The following is a 16,985-nucleotide window of genomic DNA, read 5'->3' on the forward strand; positions in this document are numbered from 1 at the left end:
ATCTGGATATAAAATGGCAATTTTTCTATTTGTGCTTTATTGAACATATAGCATATATCATGTGGTCTGCCGTGATGGCAAAGACCGTTATTTGCTTCCTAGTTTTGTCCTGCTTCTATCTCCTTTGCTCAAATTTAAATGCTTCCCATAGCTCTCTGAGCCACGATAGGAGCAGAAAACTCTGTCTAGCTTTCTATTCTAACACAGGTTCAGGGTAGAATATTCCACTAGCAATTCTGTAGAATGTTGGATTAACTTCCATTCTTCATTCTTCACTCATTCAACAAACTGGAGTACCTACTATGTACTAGGCTTGTTGCTAGCACTGCATATACAATAGTAAATACAGCATACTTCTTGCCCTCATGGAATTTATAATCTATAAAGGACAAGCAAACAAACAATAAATATATAGTTAGAAAGTATAACTATCTATAGCCTGTTAGTTTAGATAGAGAATTACTTCGCTAGATGACTCAAGGAAGCACTCTGATGGATGAGAAGAAACCAGCCATGTGGGGAGGAGCCTGCTCTAGCATGGTACTAGCTTAGCACATAACCAGGCCCGTGAAGACTGAGTGAGGTAAGAAAAAGAGAATGTGGTAGAAGATAAAAATGAAGATCTGGATAGAGGTTAGCTCATTCATTGTAGAGCCCTGCAGGCCATGGTCAAGAGATTACATTTTTTCTAAGAGCAATGAAAAGTCATTAAAGCATCTTTAGCAAGTGACTGACATCATATGAACTAGGTTTGTAAATGATTCTTTTGGCAACTGAGTTAACAGATAGGAGGGGAACAAGATGCACGCAAGTACAGTAGTAATGAGGGTACTGAGGCAATCCAGATTCTCTGAATTCTCCAAATTGTAATTCTTTTTTTAATGTTTCCTTTGCTGCCATCACCCACCGAAACCAGAGTGCATATTCGAAGTCAGTGTGATCCAAACATGTTAGTGGAACATTAATCCCTCAAGATGGTCGCTGAAAGTAAGATGCTGTGGTCAAAAAAATTCAGAAAATTCAGCATGCTAAATCCCCTTCTTGGAGATTCCGAATGTAAACTAATATATTAAAAGCACAGGTAAGTGTTTCAGTAAATGTGTGGATCCAAGCATTTCTCAAGCTTACTTGACCATGGAACATTTTATTTTTTTTTCCTCCACATAATGTTAATATCCTGTAGAAGTGATATTCTCCAGAGCATATTTAAGAAAGTGCTGCCATAAGTCATTCTAACCAAGAGTCAAGCAAATTCCATGTGCTTGGTTTACTGGGTCCCCTCTCCTTTACCTCTCCATTTATTATTCTAATAGTTTAGACAATATTTTCTGAATCACCATATATTATATAAGGATATCACCCTTCACATTTGGTATTTCTTCTCTCCATTTCTACCTTCTATTTCTATCAACTGTCCCTTTACTTTTATATTGTCAAGGTTCGTAAAGTTTTCATTCTTCCTGTAACCATACTTCTCTTTCTTGTTTCGCGATCTGGCTCTCCTATAAGCCAGCCGTTGGATATCCTTAACTGATTCTCTATATCGGTAATATTTCTCTGTCTCTGTATAAAGCTCTGTGTATAGGAGCTTTATCTTTTATCTTCTAAATATTTTATTAGACTCTTAAACGCTTTTTGGAAATATAATTTACATATCATACAATTCACTCAAAGAAGAGTTCAATTCAATAGTTTTTATTATATTTTAAGTGTTGTACAACCATTAAAAATCTAATTCTAGAATATTTCATCATTCCAAAAAGAAACCCTGTATCCATTACAGACACTCCTCATTTCCCCACAATCTTCACCAGCCCTAAGCAACTACTAAACTATGTTTTCTTTCTATTGATTTGTGACATTTAATATAAAAGGAACCATACAATGTATGGCCTTTTGTGACTGGCTTCCTTCAGTGACCATAATATTTTTAAGGTTTATCCATGTTATAACATGTATTGGTGCTTCGTTTCTTTTCATTGTCTAATAATATTTAATTGTATGGATATACCACATTTTCCCTATCTATTAATCAAGTGATGGACATTTGGATTGTTTCTATTTTTTAGCTATTATGAATACTGCTGCTATGAATATTTGTGTACAAGTTTTTGTGTGGATATATGTTTTTCTGTCTCTTAGGAAGTGCTTAGTCTTATGTTAACTACATTTAACATTTTAAGTAATTGCCAGACTGTTTTCCAAAGCAGCTGAACCCTATCATATTCCCATTAGCATTGTATAAGGGTTCCAATTTTTCTACATCCTCTCCAATACTTGTTATTGTGTGTTTTTTTTATTATAGCTATTTCAGTGGATGTGAGGTGGTATCTCGCTGTGGTTTTGATTTGCATTTCCCTAACAACTAACAATGTTAAGTATCTATTCATGTGCTTATTGGCCATTTGTATAACTTAGGAAATATGTCCACTCAAATCCTTTCTGTCCATATTTTAGTTAGGTAATTTGTCTTTTCACTGTTGAGTTGTAAGAATTCTTTAAATATATTCTGGATACCATTCTCTTATCAGATATATGATTGCAAATATTTTATCCTATTCTGCATGTTATCTGTTCACATTCTTGATGGTGTCATTTGACACACAAAAGTTCTTAGTTTTGGTAAAGTCCAATTTATCATTGATATATTTTATCACATTTGCCTTTAGTGTTGTATCTAAGAAATCACTCCTTAAACTTTATTAGAAAATTTCAGCAAGAATATATTTACTTTCAAAATGATCTTTTTGTACTGATTCGTAGCTTTTTCATAGAAATGTGTTTTTACTCCATAAATACTGTATCTTTCTATATCATTATAAGGATACCAATTACAGATTTTTATTTTTAAAGCACTGGATCTTGAATTATAATTCTTCTTGGGTCAATTGTTCAATTAATTTATCTTGGTTTTTATGTTTCATGCTACTGATTTCTTTTTTATGTCTTGTGATCTTTGGCTCTCTACAGGCATACCACCAGAGGTATTGCAGGTTCAGACCATGGCAATAAAGTGAATATTACAATAAAGAGAGTCACACAAATTATTTGGTTTTTCAGTACATATAAGAGTTATGTTTACACTATACCACAGTCTATTAAGTATGCAACAGCATTATGTCTAAAAGAACAATGTATATACCTTAATTCAAAATACTTTATTGCTAAAAATGCTAACGATCATCTGAGCCTTCAGTGAGTCATAATCTTTTTGCTGATAGAGGGTCTTGCCTTGATATGGATGGCTGCTGACTGATCAAGGTGGTGATTACTAGAAGGCTGGGATGGCTGTGGCAATTTCTTAAGATAAAACAACAGTGATGTTTGCCACATTAAGTGATTCTTCCTTTCATGGAAGAATTCTCTGTAGCATTCAATGCTGGTTGATGGCATTTTACCCACAGTAGAAACTCTTTCAAAATTGGAGTCAATCCTGTCAAACCCTGCCATTGTTTTATCAACTAAGTTTATGTAATATTCTAAATCCTTTTGTATCATTTCAACACTGTTCAGAGAATCTTCATCAGGAGTAGATTACATCTCAGGAAACCTTTTTATTTGCTCACTTATAAGCAACTCATCATCCATTCACATTCCATCATGAGATTGCAACAACTGAGTCACATTTTCAGGCTACACTTCTAATTCCAGTCTTCTTGCTATGCCCACCACATCTGCAGTTACTTACTCCACTGAAGTCTTGAATCCCTCAAAGTTATCCACAAGGGCTAGAGTCCACTTCTTCCAAACTCCTGTTAATAATGCTATTTCAACCTTTTCCCATGAATCACAAATGTTCGTAATGGCATCTGGAATGGTGAGTCTTTTCCAGAAGGTTTTCAATTAACGTTACCCAGATCCATCAGAGAAGGAATCACTATCTATGGCAGCTATGGCCTTATAAAATGTACTTCTCAAATAATGTATTTCTTAAATAATAAGACTTGAAAGTCAACATTACTCCTTGATCTCTAGGCTGCAGAATGGAGGGTGAGTTAGCAGGCTTAAAAAATTAATTTCTTTGTACATTTCCATCAGAGCTCTTGGGTGACCAGGCACATTGTCATTGAGCAGTAATATTTTGAAAGGAATCTTTTTTTCCTGAGCAGTAGGTCTCAGTAGTGGGTGTAAACTATTCAGTAAACCATGCTGTAAACAGATATGCTGTTATCCAGGCTGTATTTTTCCACTTATAGAGCACAGGTGGAGTAGATTTAACATAATTCATAGAGACCCTATGATTTTCAGAGTTTCAGATTTCCAAGAGAAGGATGTCTCATCTATATTGAAAATCGGTTGTTTAGTGTAGTCACTTTCATTAATTATCTTAATTGCATCTTCTGTAGGGCACTGGCTGCCTCCCCTTGTACTTTTTATGTTATGGAGATAGTTTATTTCCTTAAACTTCATAAACTAACCTCTGCTAGCTTCCAACTTTCCTTCTGTAGCTTCCTCACCTCTCTCAGCCTTTATAGAATTGAAGAGAGTTAGGGTCTTTTCCTGCATTAGGATTTGGCTTAGGGAATATTGTGGCTGGTTTGATCTTCTATCTAGATCACTACAACCTTCTCCATAGCAGCAATAAGGCTGTTTCACTTTCTTATCATTCTTGTGTTCACCAAAGTAGCACTTTTAATTTCCTTCAAGAACTTTACCTTTACATTCACAGCTAGGCTACCTGTTTGGCACAAGAAGCCTAGCATTCAGCCTGTCATGGCTTTCAACATGCCTTCCTCATTAAGCTTAATCGTGTTGAGCTTCTGCCTTAAAGTGAGAGACATGTAAGTCTTTCACTTGAGCACTCAGAGGCCATTGTAGTGTTATTTATTGGTGTAATTTTAATATTGTTACGTCTCAGGGAATAGAAAAGCCTGAGAACAGGGAGAGAGATGGGAGAATGGCTGGTGGGTGGAGCAGACAGAACACACATTTGTTGATTAAGTTTGCCATCTTATAGTTCATGGCACTCCAAAATAGTTACAATAGCAGCAACAAAGATCTTTGATTACAGATCACCATAATAGATATAACAATAATGAAAAAGCTTGACATGTTGCAAGAATTACCAAAATGTGACACAGAGACATGAAGTGAGGTACCACAAATCTTCAATTTATAAAAAATTCAATATATGTGAAGCACAATAAATATGAGGTTTGCCTGTACTCATTTTTAAAAATTAGGGACTAAGTAGATTTGTCAAAGTAGAGGTATAGGTTTTTCTCTGTTATTGGATATATATTTTTTTTAGATAAATCTCCTTTTGACTAGGATTTCTATTTTGTAGGCAGAGCTTGTTGAACAATATGAGACAAGAAAAATCGTAATGAAAAGAAACTTCTAAAACAATAAAAACATGTTTTGGGACACACACAAGAAAAGCACTAGATTAAGATAAAATTGTCATTACATAGATGATGCATAAAAGTTTACAAAAGAAAAACAAGAAACTGATATAACTCTAAATAGTAATTCTCATGACTTTAGATAAAACTGATGATTAAGAATAGCCAGTTCCCAAATGAGGAAATGAAAACAATAAAATAAGCATTTTGTTAAGTAATTCCCATTTTCCAGGCCACAGGCTAATCCTTGAAGATATTAAATATGAACATGAAGATTCTATCTCTGTCTTCATAGAGTTCATATCCTAACTGGAAAGACAGTCCTGTTTAGTTCTGTAACTACCTCAGTAAAAAAGCTTACCCAGCAATCCCACCTATGGGTATATATCCAAAATAAAGGAAGTTAGTATATCAAAAAGATTATGCACACTTCAATGTTTATTTCAGCAATATTCACAATAGTCAAGATACGGAATCAACCTGTGTCCATCAAAGGATGAATGGATAAAGAAAATGTAGTATACATACACATGGAATACTGTTCAGCCATAAAAAGAGTGAAATTCTGTCATTTTCAGCAACATGGATGGAACTGGAAGACACTATACTAAGTGAAACAAGCCAGGCATGAAATGACAAATATTGTATGTTCTCAGGCACTTGTAGGAGCAAATGAAAAAGTGGACCTCACGGAGGTAGAGAATTGGTGGTAACCAGAGGCTAGGAAGGGAAAGAGAGAGGGAGGATGAAGAGAGGTTGGTTAATGGGTACAAAAACACAGTTAGATAGAAGGAATAAGTTCTAGTGTTCAATAGCACAGTAGTGTGACAATAGTTAACAGTGGCTCATTGTATATTCCAAATAGCTAGAAGGATTTGGAATGTTCCCAACACACAGAAATAATAAAAAAATTGTCATAGATATGTACAACAAATACATACGATTTTTCTGTATCAATAAAATTTTTTAAAAACATAGACATTGGTATAGTTTCATAAAACTGAAGTTAGTCATGATTTATAAAATCAGCATAATCCATTCAAATCATTATTTATACAATGCTTTTCAATGCTTCATAATTACAATTATGCATCCTGTTTTTATGTTGGATGACCTTAAAATCAGTTGTTGAATAAGACAGATACTACTTATTCAACAAGCATTTATAACGCATTTACTATATTCCTAGATTCTGAAGATATAGAATGAATAAAACAAATGGGGTCCTGACCCTACTCTGTGGTTTATTATGGCTGGCAGATATATAAACAAATGTTATCATCAATTTGGTAAGTGCTATAGCAGAAAAATACAGTGCCATGCAAGGACAGAGGAGGCCCCAAGAAATCCTGCCTCAACATGTCAGAGAAGATCTAGAGAAAGGAGAAAAACAAGAGGAGAGGCTGGTATTCTTAACAAAATTACACAAAATAAAAAGATGTAAAGGTATAAAAGAGTATGGCATCTTCCAAAATTTACATTAAAAATTTACTGTACTTTGATGTAGTTAGATGTAATTAGAGGGTAAGAGGGTATCACTGCTTATTAGCTGCAAATTTAGGCAGGCACAGACCCTAAAGGTCATGAGTGCATCTGAAAGGGTTTGGATTTCAAGCAGAAGTGACTTGACCAGATGTTGCATTTAAAAAAACAAAAAAAGAGAAAAAAAACTACTCTGTAATCCCAGCACTTTGGGAGGCCAAGACGGGTGGATTACCTGAGGTCAGGAGTTCAACACCAGCCTGACCAACATGGTGAAACCCCATTTCTACTAAAAATACAAAAAGTAGCCAGGCGTGGTGGCACACACCTGTGATCCCAGCTATTCGGGAGGCTGAGGCAGGAGAATTGCTTGAACCCAGGTGATGGAGGTTGCAGTGAGCCAAGATCACGCCACTGCACTCCAGCCTGGCTGACAGAGTGAGACTCTGTGTTTAAAAAACAACAATAAAAAATAACTACTCAGGAATCTATATGGAAAAATTATTAGAGTTTGAGGCTAGCTAGATATCAAGAAATCACTTAGGATTAAAAACAATAAGGTTTAAAATAAAAATGAAAAGAAAATGGGATATGAGGGATACTAAGAAATCAGAAATTATAGTACTTAATAACTAATTGAGTGTGTGAGCAAAGGAAAAGACTGATCTAAAACGGCTTCCATGTCTGGGTCTCAGGCAAAATGGTTATTGTGTTACCAACCAAATTTGGGATAAGAGGAAACAAGACAACATAAGGATTTGAAAATGCTGAGTTCTTTTCATAGTTAACAGAATTCAAGTTTAAACAAGCATGCAACATGATCTTGCATTAATCAAAATAGGGTAAATTAATAAAATTGACAACATTCATTGCTATAGAATATTGGGGGAAAAGATATACTAATACATTGCTGCCCTGAAACCTGATGAAAGTGTTCTGAAAAAAATTTGGCAACAAATATAAAAGCCATAAAAATTATCATATACTTTGACCAAGAAACCCTACTTTTTGGAATATAGCCCAAGGATGTAATTCAAAAGAAATAAATAACCGATTTGTATAAAAATGTTTATAGCTGTGCTATATATTACAAACAAAATTTGGAAAAAGTCCAATGCCCAACAGTGAGGGAATGCTTAGGCAGACTTTGGTGCATTAATGCAATGTTATATTTTATTGCTATTAAGAATGACAATATGAGAACTATGTAGAAATAAGGAAAGGGTCATGTGAAGCAATGAGTAAAAAATGCAGCACTCAAAATGATGCATATACAATGATCACAACTATGTAAAATTATATCTGTATAACCAGGAGGATTAGAAAGGAATACAGAGCTGGTAATTTAGAGTGCTGACATTTTTGTTATTGTTAGTTCAAGTTGCTGGGGATGTTTATGTGTTTCTAGTTATATTTCACTGTATATTTAGTACATATACATTGAGAGATAAATCTCTATTTTTTTTCTGACATAAAAGAAAAATTCCTGATCAGTATCTTTCCTTGCCTTAGGTGATTTTAAAAAACGATTGTCAGATTCAGTCAAAACTAAATAGGAAAAGTGGTAGCAATTCTCTAGAATATCTGCTAATAGGCCTATTAAGACCTTTAATCTACCAGTATTTGTAGTGTTTTTCAACTTTTTAACCCAGCTTTGCTGGCCAAGACTTTGTAAAGCTTCACTTTCTACAAGAGGACACTGGTATAGAGTAATTTTTTTTAAATATAAAATGATGCTATAAGATGCATAATATTAATTGTGGTTTTTCAAACAATGTTTCCTTTCCAACCCATCCTAGAGATTGTGATATACCTTCCCCATCCCACTACCCCCTGTTGACTATGGAAGGCCTAGAATGATGAGAAAGATGGAGAATCTCTGACTTAGAGTGGGTGAAGCCACTATGGAAAGAGTCCCTCCTTTTTTCTTAAGACCAAAATAAATAAATAAATAAATAACCAGGAGAAATGCAAATACATTATTCATTAAATGAACAATGTCATAAGAAAAGCTAAATAATCTGACCTACCCATCTAGGAGGGCGATGACATTCTTCCTCGGCCGCCCAATATTAGGGCCATATAAGCTGGCTCTGGAATAAATCCGGATGGGCTGCAACAGGCTCTTCAGCTGGATGTAATCCTTTCCCAACTGGCTGCCATTTACTGCCCGGCCATGCATGGTCCGATAGTTATTTGGCTCTAGAATAAAAGCAGACACGTAAGTCAGAGTTGAGAAGTGTAAGGCTCTGCCAACACTTTCCTGTCCACAGATCTCTCTGCCTTTTTCTTAATAGTATTGAAAAAATAAAAAAATAAAAAAGTGGGTGTGAATTATTTTAACTTAAAGAACCACCCAAACAAAAAAAGGTCAAGTTAGCTTGCTGTTCCATTCATTTTCAAACTAATTTTCACAAAAAGATAACCTAATCAACACCAGAGACCATTCAGATTTTCAGGTGCTACTTCATAACGAATGGTATACTGGATTGAATAGTGTCCCCCAAAATTTATGTCTACCAGAATCTCAGAATGTGAGCTCATTTGGAAACAGGATCTTTGAAGATGTAATTATGTCATAAGGTCATACTAGATTACAGTGGGTCCTAAATCCAATGACTTCTGTCTTTATAAGAGAAAGGAGAAGGAAATTCAGATACACAGACACAGAGAGAAGAATACCATGTGACAATGAAGATTGGAGAGATGTTGCTAGGCTAAGCATTGCTGGCAGCCACCAGAAGCTAGGAAAGAGGCATGGAATAGATTCTCTTTCAAAACTCCCAGAAGAAACCAATCCTGTTGAAGCTCTGATTTCAGCTTTCTGGCCTCCTAAAATAACAGAGAAGCAATTTTTGTTGTTTTAAGCCATGAAATTTGTGATAATTTGTTATGGCAAGCCTAGAAAACTAATACACATGGTAAGAAGTGAAATCTTCATAAAGATGTTCACTGCCAAAAAGTCAGAAAACATATTAATATTCATTAATAACAAAGTAGCTAATTGAAGTAATTTTGAGCAAAGCCTCCTCTTCCAGCTTCCATTACCTTGGTAGTTCTAAAAGGGGAGAATAATTTCCCCAAACCAGCAGCTCCACAGCTGGAGGAGGCTAATTTGATTTGGAATGGTGTGCATACCCCAGGAGAGGCCAACATCTCAGTTGGCTTGAGACTATGATACTGGCAGGTACAAGAAATAAACCTGTAGACTTGCAAGAAATATAACAGGAGATTTTGGGCTGAGACGATGGGGTTTTCTAGATATACAATCATGACATCTGCAAACAGGGACAATTTGACTTCCTCTTTTCCTAATTGAATGACCTTTATTTCCCTTTCCTGCCTGATTGCCCTGGCCAGAACTTCCAACACTATGTTGAATAGGAGTGGTGAGAGAGGGCATCCCTGTCTTGTGCCAGTTTTCAAAGGGAATGCTTCCAGTTTTTGCCCATTTGGTATGATATTGGCTGTGGGTTTGTCATAAATAGCTCTTAATATTTTGAGATACGTCTCATCAATACCTAATTTATTGAGAGTTTTTAGCATGAAGGGTTGTTGAATTTTGTCAAAGGCCTTTTCTGCATCTATTGAGATAATCCTGTGGTTTTTGCCTTTGTTTCTGTTTATATGCTGGATTACGTTTATTGATTTTCGTAGGTTGAACCAGACTTGCATCTCAGGGATGAAGCCCACTTGATCATGGTGGATAAGCTTTTGGACGTGCTGTGGGATTCGGTTTGCCAGTATTTTATTGAGGATTTTTGCCTCAATGTTCCTCAAGGATATTGCTCTAAAATTCTCTTTTTTTGCTGTGTCTCTGCCAGGCTTTGGTATCAGGATGACGCTGGCCTCATAAAACGAGTTAGGGAGGATTCCCTCTTTTTCTATTGATTGGAATAGTTTCAGAAGAAATGGTACCAGCTCCTCCTTGTACCTCTGGTAGAATTCGGCTGTGAATCCATCTGGTCCGGGACTTTTTCTGGTTGGTAAGCTCTTAATTATTGCCTCAATTTCAGAGCCTGTTATTGGTCTATTCAGAGATTCAACTTCTTCCTGGTTTAGTCTTGGGAGGGTGTATGTGTCGAGGAATTTATTCATTTCTTCTAGATTTTCTAGTTTATTTGTGTAGAGGTGTTTATAGTATTCTCTGATGGTAGTTTGTATTTCTGTGGGATCGGTGGTGATATCCCCTTTGTCATTTTTTATTGTGTCTATTTGATTCTTCTCTTTTTTCTTCTTTATTAGTCTTGCTAGTGGTCTATCAATTTTGTTGATCTTTTCAAAAAACCAGCTCCTGAATTCATTGATTTTTTGAAGGTTTTTTTATGTCTCTATTTCCTTCAGTTCTGTTCTCATCTTAATTATTTCTTGCCTTCTGCTAGCTTTTGAATGTGTTTGCTCTTGCTTCTCTAGTTCTTTTAATTGTGATGTTAGGGTGTCAATTTTAGATCTTTCCTGCTTTCTCTTGTGGGCATTTAGTGCTATAAATTTAGTGCTCTACACACTGCTTTGAATGTGTCCCAGAGATTCTGGTATGTTGTGTCTTTGTTCTCATTGGTTTCAAAGAACATCTTTATTTCTGCCTTCATTTCGTTATGTACCCAGTAGTCATTCAGGAGCAGGTTGTTCAGTTTCCATGTAGTTGAGCGGTTTTGAGTGAGTTTCTTAATCCTGAGTTCTAGTTTGATTGCACTGTGGTCTGAGAGACAGTTTGTTATAATTTCTGTTCTTTTACATTTGCTGAGGAGTGTTTTACTTCCAACTATGTGGTCAATTTTGGAATAGGTGTGGCGTGGTACTGAAAAGAATGTATATTCTGTTGATTTGGGGTGGAGAGTTCTGTAGATGTCTATTAGGTCCGCTTGGTGCAGAGCTGAGTTCAATTCCTGGATATCCTTGTTAACTTTCTGTCTCATTGATCTGTCTAATGTTGACACTGGGGTGTTAAAGTCTCCCATTATTACTGTGTGGGAGTCTAAGTCTCTTTGTAGGTCACTCAGGACTTGCTTTATGAATCTGGGTGCTCCTGTATTGGGTGCATATATATTTAGGATAGTTAGTTCTTCTTGTTGAATTGATCCCTTTATCATTACGTAATGGCCTTCTTTGTCTCTTTTGATCTTTGTTGGTTTAAAGTCTGTTTTATCCAAGACTAGGATTGCAACCTCTCAGGATACAAAATCAATGTGCAAAAATCACAAGCATTCTTATACACCAATAACAGACAAACAGAGAGCCAAATCATGAGTGAACTCCCATTCACAATTGCTTCAAAGAGAATAAAATACCTAGGAATCCAACTTACAAGGGATGTGAAGGACCTCTTCAAGGAGAACTACAAACCACTGCTCAAGGAAATAAAAGAGGATACAAACAAATGGAAGAACATTCCATGCTCATGGGTAGGAAGAATCAATATCGTGAAAATGGTCATACTGCCCAAGGTAATTTATAGATTCAATGCCATCCCCATCAAGCTACCAATGACTTTCTCCACAAAATTGGAAAAAACTACTTTAAAGTTCATACGGAAACAAAAAAGAGCCCGTATTGCCAAGTCAATCCTAAGCCAAAAGAACAAAGCTGGAGGCATCATGCTACCTGACTTCAAACTATACTACAAGCCTACAGTAACCAAAACAGCATGGTACTGGTACCAAAACAGAGATATAGAACAATGGAACAGAACAGAGCCCTCAGAAATAATGCTGTATATCTACAACTATCTGATCTTTGACAAACCTGACAAAAACAAGAAATGGGGAAAGGATTCCCTATTTAATAAACGGTGCTGGGAAAACTGGCTCGCCATATGTAGAAAGCTGAAACTGGATCCCTTCCTTACACCTTATACAAAAATTAATTCAAGATGGATTAAAGACTTAAATGTTAGACCTAAAACCATAAAAACCCTAGAAGAAAACCTAGGCATTACCATTCAGGACATAGGCATGGGCAAGGACTTCATGTCTAAAACACCAAAAGCAATGGCAACAAAAGCCAAAATTGACAAATGCGATCTAATTAAACTAAAGAGTTTCTGCACAGCAAAAGAAACTACCATCAGAGTGAACAGGCAACCTACAAAATGGGAGAAAATTTTCGCAACCTACTCATCTGACAAAGGGCTAATATCCAGAATCTACAATGAACTCAAACAAATTTACAAGAAAAAAACAAACAACCCCATCAAAAAGTGGGCGAAGGACATGAACAGACACTTCTCAAAAGAAGACATTTATGCAGCCAGAAAACACATGAAAAAATGCTCATCACTGGCCATCAGAGAAATGCAAATCAAAACCACAATGAGATACCATCTCACACCAGTTAGAATGGCAATCATTAAAAAGTCAGGAAACAACAGGTGCTGGAGAGGATGTGGAGAAATAGGAACACTTTTACACTGTTGGTGGGACTGTAAACTAGTTCAACCATTGCGGAAGTCAGTGTGGCAATTCCTCAGGGATCTAGAACTAGAAATACCATTTGACCCAGCCATCCCATTACTGGGTATATACCCAAAGGACTATAAATCATGCTGCTATAAAGACACATGTACACGTATGTTTATTGTGGTACTATTCACAATAGCAAAGACTTGGAACCAAGCCAAATGTCCAACAATGATAGACTGGATTAAGAAAATGTGGCACATATACACCATGGAATACTATGCAGTCATAAAAAATGATGAGTTCGTGTCCTTTGTAGGGACATGGATGAAGCTGAAAACCATCATTCTCAGCAAACTATCGCTAGGACAAAAAACCAAACACTGCATGTTCTCACTCATAGGTGGGAATTGAACAATGAGAACACATGGACACAGGAAGGGGAACATCACACACCGGGGACTGTTGTGGGGTGCGGGGAGGGGCGAGGGATAGCATTAGGAGATATACCTAATGCTAAATAACGAGTTAATGGGTGCAGCACACCAATATGGCACATGTATACATATGTAACAAATCTGCACGTTGTGCACATGTATCCTAAAACTTAAAGTATAATAATAATTAAAAAAAGAAATATAATAGGAAAATTTGGGGAATAAGGCAGCCACAGTGAACCTTGACAATCTCACACATACCCGCTGTAATCTAGAAGGCTAAATATGCTTAGGAGGGACTACAGGATAGTAGTGTGGATAGTAGGAGGATACCTAGCTATCCACACATTTCCAGATAAGTATGAAATCTAGGACACTTATAAAGGAAACATCAGAAGGCATGACTGAAAGTAAAATCCCAGTTAGACTTGTAAAAGGCCTAAATTTTTAATGTGTTTCCCAACCAACACAGAGATGCACTGGCAAAAGGTGGAAGGCTTACTGGCTCAAGGGAATTAAGCAAAACCTCTGATCAATCCTCAGCTCACCATTAAGCTATGTTGACTCAAGTGCAACCCCCAGGAGACTTGTCTTAACAATTAAAAAATGATTAAGAAATAAAAAAACTTAAGAGATATCAGTAGCTACAGGATTCAAGGGAGAAAGACTCTACAGAGTTAGTCCAGGACTTATGGTATGGAAACACAGAATTCAGAGTTGGTCCAGTATATTATCTAAAATGTGTAGTTTTCAACAAAAAACCTATTATACATGAAAAAAATAGAAAAGTTTGACCCAAACCAGCAAAAAACATAGAAACTGCCTCTTAGGGGGCCTAAATATTAGACTTGGCAGACAAAGACTTATTATAAATATGTTCAAGAACTAAAGAGAGTCTGGGCACAGTGGCTCATGCTTGTAATCCCAGCACTTTGGGAGGTCGAGGCAGATGGATAACTTGAGGTCAGGATTTTAAGACCAGCCTGGCCAACACAGTGAAATCCTGTCTCTACTAAAAATATGAAAATTAGCTGGGCATGGTGGTATGTGCCCACAGTCCCAGCTACTTGGCTTGGGAAGCTGAGGCAGGAGAATTGCTTGAATCCGGGAGGCGGAGGTTGCAGTGAGCCAAGATTGCACCATTGCACTCCAGCCTAGGTGACAGAGTGAGACACTGTCTCCAAAAAACAAAAAACAACAACAACAAAAAAACAAACTAAAAAAAATGAAGAGCTAAAGGAAAGTATAATGTTAATGATTCATCAAATAGAAATATACATAAAGAAAAAGAAATTATAAAAAAGAGTCAAAGAAAATTATTGAACTTAAATGACTAATCTCATACAGGAGAACACAATGAGATTAACAGCTGAGTTTTTATCAGAAAAAAATGGAGGCCAGAAGACGGTAGGATGATATATTCAAAATGCTGAAAGAAAACAAAACAAAACTGATAACCAAGAATTCTATATGCAGCCAACTATCCTTGAAAGCTGCATGCAAAGTTAAACATTCTGAGAAAAACAGAAGAGATTTTGTTGTGAGCAAATTTGCCTTATAAGAAATAAGAAAGGAAGTCATTCAGATTGGAATAAAATGATACCAGATGGTAACTCAAAATCACACAAAGAAATAAAAGACATAAATAAAGGTAATTACATGAATAACTGTAAAAAATATTCATTACTCTTTTCTTCTCTTAACTGATTTATAAGACAGTTGCATAAAACAAAAATATACAACTGTATTGTTGGGCTTATAAAATATAAAGATATAATATTTAGAATAATAATAGCACAAAGGACTGGGGAATTAAACTGCACTGAAGTAAGTTTCTGTATTAAACTAGAATTAAGGGCCAGGCATGGTGGCTCACAGCTGTAGTCCTAGCACTTTGGGAGGCCGAGGTGGGTGGATCACCTGAGGTCAGGAGTTTGAGACCAACATGGCCAACATGGTGAAACCCTGTCTCTACTAAAAATACAAAAATTACCCATGTGTGGTGCTGGGTGCCTGTAATCCCAGCTACTAAGGAGGTTGAGGCAGGAGAATCGCTTGAACCTGGGAGGCAGAGGTTGCAGTAAGCCAAGATCACACCATTGCACTCCAGCCTGCGTGACATAGCGAGACTCTGTCTCAAAACAAACAAACCAACCTAGAATTAAGTTAGTATTACTTGAAAATAGATTGTGATGAGTTAAGATGTATTGTGATAAGAAACTACTATGAAAATAACAAAACAGGGTGGGTGTGGTGGCTCACACCTGTAATCCCAGCACTTTGCTAGGCTGAGGTGGGAGGACTGCTTGAGCCTAGGTGTTCAAGACCATCCTAGGCAATATAGTGAAACCCCATGTCTACAAAAAATTTAAAAAATTAGCTGAGTGTGGTGGCATGCACCTGTAGTCCCAGCTACTCAGGAGGCTGATGTGGGAGAATCGTTTGAGCCCAAGAGGTTGAGGCTACAGTGGGCTGTAGTCATACCACTGCACTCCAGCCTGGGCAACAGAGCAGGGCCTTATGTGAAACAAAAGAAAAGGAAAGAACAAAACAATGAAAACAGTACCTTAGACAATATTTCTTTTACACAAAAAGGCATGAAAAGTGAGACAGAAGAACAAAAATGCCATGAGATAAATGGAAAACAGCAAGATGGCACATGTAAAGTCAATTATATCAACAACCTCAAATAATGGAAATGGATTAAATACTCCAATTAAAAGCAGAAATTATCAGACTGAATAAAAAATAGATCCTAATAAGAGACATATTTCAGATTCAAAAACATAAACAGATTGAAGGTAAAATTTTTTTTTAAAAGCTAGACTATGTAGGCTGTGGCATGTTGGCTCACACCTGTAATCTCAACACTTTGGGAGGCCAAGATGGGTAGATCACGAGGTCAGGAGATTGAGACCATCCTGGCTAACACAGTGAAACCCCGTTTCTGCTAAAAACACAAAAAATTAGCCGGGCGTGGTGGCCGGCACCTGTAATCCCAGCTACTTGGGAGGCTGAGGCAGGAGAATGGTGTGAACCCGATAGGTGGAGTTTGCAGTGAGCTGAGATTGCGCCACTGCACTCCAGCCCAGGTGACAGAGCGAGACTCTGTCTCAAAGAATAAATAAATTAATTATTTAATTAAAAAATGTAGACTATATAAACAGTAACCATAAGAGAGCAGAAATAACTACACTAAAAATCAGAAAAAATAGATTTTAAGATAAAAACATTACTAGAGATAATATGAGGCATTTTATAATGAGAAGAAAGGTCTCAATATCAGGAAGATATAACAATTAGAAACATATATACCTAACAACACC

At 36.5% G+C, this 16,985-nt stretch overlaps 1 protein-coding gene across 2 annotated transcripts in view; it reads right to left on the reverse strand.

Moving 5' to 3' along the window:
* Positions 1 to 16,985, reverse strand: part of HPSE2 (heparanase 2 (inactive)) — a 741,938-nt gene that overhangs the window by 251,693 nt on the left and 473,260 nt on the right. For both annotated transcript variants that reach the window (XM_054503558.1, XM_054503559.1), the window contains exon 5: positions 8,858 to 9,029. In XM_054503558.1, coding sequence (XP_054359533.1) covers positions 8,858 to 9,029 — 172 coding nt within the window. The remainder of the gene's footprint in view (positions 1 to 8,857; positions 9,030 to 16,985) is intronic.

The sequence above is a fragment of the Pongo pygmaeus genome, chromosome 8 (assembly GCF_028885625.2).
Source record: "Pongo pygmaeus isolate AG05252 chromosome 8, NHGRI_mPonPyg2-v2.0_pri, whole genome shotgun sequence".
NCBI classification, from domain to species: domain Eukaryota; kingdom Metazoa; phylum Chordata; class Mammalia; order Primates; family Hominidae; genus Pongo; species Pongo pygmaeus.